The sequence below is a fragment of the Egretta garzetta genome, unplaced genomic scaffold, assembly GCF_000687185.1.
Source record: "Egretta garzetta isolate BGI_Z169 unplaced genomic scaffold, ASM68718v1 scaffold30, whole genome shotgun sequence".
In the NCBI taxonomy this organism is placed as follows: domain Eukaryota; kingdom Metazoa; phylum Chordata; class Aves; order Pelecaniformes; family Ardeidae; genus Egretta; species Egretta garzetta.
In genome coordinates, this window is record NW_009258383.1 from 381,748 (window position 1) to 385,231 (window position 3,484).

At 44.9% G+C, this 3,484-nt stretch overlaps 1 protein-coding gene across 1 annotated transcript in view; it reads left to right on the plus strand.

Moving 5' to 3' along the window:
• The first annotated feature begins 956 nt into the window (after positions 1-956).
• The window catches only part of ITGA8 (integrin subunit alpha 8), a 116,092-nt gene continuing 113,564 nt past the window's right edge, over positions 957-3,484 (plus strand). The window contains exon 1 of the mRNA XM_035896810.1: positions 957-1,006. Within this exon, the coding sequence (XP_035752703.1) occupies positions 957-1,006 (50 nt within the window). The remainder of the gene's footprint in view (positions 1,007-3,484) is intronic.

The following is a 3,484-nucleotide window of genomic DNA, read 5'->3' on the forward strand; positions in this document are numbered from 1 at the left end:
TAGAAGCTTTGGCTGATCTACTTTTAAGATTGGCAAGACCATAATGACATTAGCCTCACCAACTGCACACAATATAAGCTGTAGAAATCCACACCATGAATTTTGTATTTTTCTGTATAAATTATTTGGTCCCACATCTGACCTTCCAATTATTCTGTAGGGTAGATAAAGACTTTTGGACTCTTGGCTAAATGTTCTTACAAAAGCTCTTCGTCCTGGCTCCAGGTCAGTTTCTAGAGCCTATTAAGACTTTTTAGTTCAAAGCAGTTAATGTATTGGGCCATGGGTATGCTAAAGACCAAATTTCAGTCTACCAACTACTGGGGCACAGCTGCTTACCTCTTGAGCAGTGCAGATCACAACGTCCAATCTAAAGTCTGAGGAAACCAAGATCTGGAATAAGCTACCAGCGATCAGAACAGGTCCAGGTTGTTTAGGGAAACACTGTAAAACCTTCAAAAAACAAAAATATTGTTCTTTTTGTTTATCTCTTTGAATTGACCTTGAATATTCTACACTCATGTCTCTCTTCTTTATATGGAAAAAAAAAAAAAAGGAAAATGGGAAGGGGAGGGGGATCGCTGTATGTATGTTAACACCTTGGGGGAGGGGGGGGGGGCACCTTGGGGGAGGGGGGGGGGGATTGCTGTATGTTAACAGTTTAGGAGTAAGAGGATCTTGAAAGAGATTTCCTTCTTTTCATTTTGCCCCGCTCTCTACACAGGTTTTAGAACTGATAGCCATCTGAAGCACTTTTTTCCTTTTTTAAATTCAGTTCAAAGCCGCTAGGTTAGGTGGCACGTATTTCAAACTGGAAGATGGGTACGAGGGGAGCACATGAGAACTGCCTATGCTCTTGCTATGCCCCTTCTGCTTTTCATTTGTGTGAACACTCATCTACCTCCAACTGTGCTAATTACTGAATTTGAACTCTGTTTGGAACAGATCTGTACAAGATGGATACTGCACCAGAATGTGCTGCCTTCTTGCTCCCCGAGTGCCACAGGTTGGTGTGCCATCAGAGCAGTTCTCCAAGCCCCAGCGACTCCACTTATGATGCTCAGCACTGGAACTGACGGTTGTTGTGTTAAATAAGAGCAAGGCATTATTATTATTTAGCATAAAGCAACACAACTTTCAAATGCCTTCAGTTGCCTTAAAACTGTATGACTTTTAAGAGTAGCACCTACAAGTCTTTGAGGTACTTCTGAATTTATTACTGGTGCTTATATCTCTAAGAGATAATTATTCAATGTAAAATAACAAAATAACAATGGTGATGTTTCACTCTAATAGCAAGAGTAATGTTGGTACAATTGTAAGGCGAGCAGATTTAAGGAATATTACAAGCCTGTGGGGACAGCTAAGGGTCATGCAGTTAATGCCTCAAATAAACACACTGTTCTATTTTTGTGTACAGGAATGTCAGCCTTATCTGAATAATCCTGCCATAAAGCACTTAAAATAAAACAAACACAAAAGTAAAGAAACCAGAACCTCGGAACAAAACAAACTACTCTCAGCTGCTCTCATAGGTATGCTCTACTGTGGCATGTTTATAAATGGGTTCTCTATTCTTCTGATCTTTCTCTTGATACTGTTTTGGACACATCTATATTATAAATGCTGAAAAACAATCCTTTTTTCCTCCTAACAGAGTTGATTGAATAGAAAATAAAATGGTTCTCCTTTTCTTCCTACCTTTGAGTTGGCCAGAAAAAATAGATATAAGAATATTGTCCCTTCAAGATGTGGGTGTGATGCCCCATTTAGCTTTGTAGGGGAGGGGAGCATTTTGGGCAGAGTCAGTTTTTATATAGTCTTACAAAAACCAGCTAGAACACTATTGTGGGGCTTGCAGGGGCAAAACACAGAATCATAGAATCACAGAATAATTTAGGTTGGAAAAGACCTTTAAGAACATTGGATCCAACTGTCAATCTAACACTGCCAGGTCCACCACTAAGCCATCTCCCTAAGCACCACAACTACATGGCTTTTAGATACCTCCAGGGATGGGGACTCAACTGCTTCCCTGGGCAGCCTGTTCCAGCGACTGATAACCCTTTCGGTGAAGAAATTTTTCCTAATATCCAATCTAAACCTCCCCTGGTGCAGCTTCGGGCCATTGCCTCTTGTCCCATCACCCGTTACCTGGGAGAAGAGACCAACGCCCACTTTGCTATAACCTCCTGTAAGGCAGTTGTAGAGGGTGATAAGGTCTCCCCTCAGCCTCCTTTATTCCAGGCTAAACAACCCCAGTTCCCTCAGCTGCTCCTCATCAGACTTGTGCTCCAGACCCCTCACCAGCTTTGTTGCCCTTCTCTGGACAGGTTCCAGCACCTCAATGTCCCTCTTGTAGTGAGGGGCCCAAAACTGAACACAGTATTTGAGGTGCGGCCTCACCAGCACCGAGTACAGGGGCACGATCACTTCTCTGCTCCTGCTGGCCACACTATTCCTGACACAAGCCAGGATGCCATTGGCCTTCTTGGCCACCTGGGCACACTGCTGGCTCATATTCAGCCGGCTGTCATCCAGCACCCCCAGGTCCTTTTCCGCCAAGCAGCTTTCCAGCCACTCTTCCCCAAGCCTGTAGCGCTGCATGGGGTTGTTGTGACCAAAGTGCAGGACCCGGCACTTGGCCTTGTTGAACCTCGCACAGTTGGCCTCAGCCCGTTGGTGCAGCCTGTCCAGGTCCCTCTGTTTTTAATTACTTTTATGAAGAAATTATAAGAGAACCTTTCTACAAGCTCCATTCAATGCCACATGCAATAAAGTAGTATTGGTCATTTCTGTGGGAAAAGAGGCACAACGCCTGCTCCTGCATGGAGCTGTGGTACAGGCCTACAGCAATGCTTTCCTTCGCGCAGGTGTAAGGTGCCCCCTTCAGCATATTAAAACTTTATGTAGCCAGGCAAGCACTAACAGAGGAACTTACAGAGGAATGCATTTCCTAATGTGTTCTGAACTGTGTGGCTGGGTTTACATCTTTCCTGCGGTTAGAAGGGGGTTTTGGTTGCATTCTTTTTTTTTTTTTTTTTAAATAATAGCCCTGCTTGCAGCCACATAGCAATCTGACAAAGGTCTGTATTTCTTTTCCATGCACTTCAGTTTCCTAAAAGGCATCTTCAAGTATCAGGCTCTTCAGTTCAAACTCTTGAAAATGCTGGAAGTCGAGAGAAATCCAAGTAGAAATCACCAGCCTCAGCTGCGCCATTTTCCCTTGTGAACAGACTGTCCCAACACAGCCATCGATAACTCTGCTGGGCAGAGTTAAGGGGGTGTCCTACTTCGCATGCATTTCTCCCGGTGGATTTTCTTAGTAAGACAGGTTGGTTTCCCCAGGTACAACCTGGTTAGTGCAGCAAACCACCCCGAGAACCGTGTTCAGCCAGGATGGAGGAACCTGGCCCGGGCCCCGGCCCCAGCGTCGCTCCCTGGGCTGGAGGATGAGGGCTGCTCCGCTCCCCGACGGCCACAC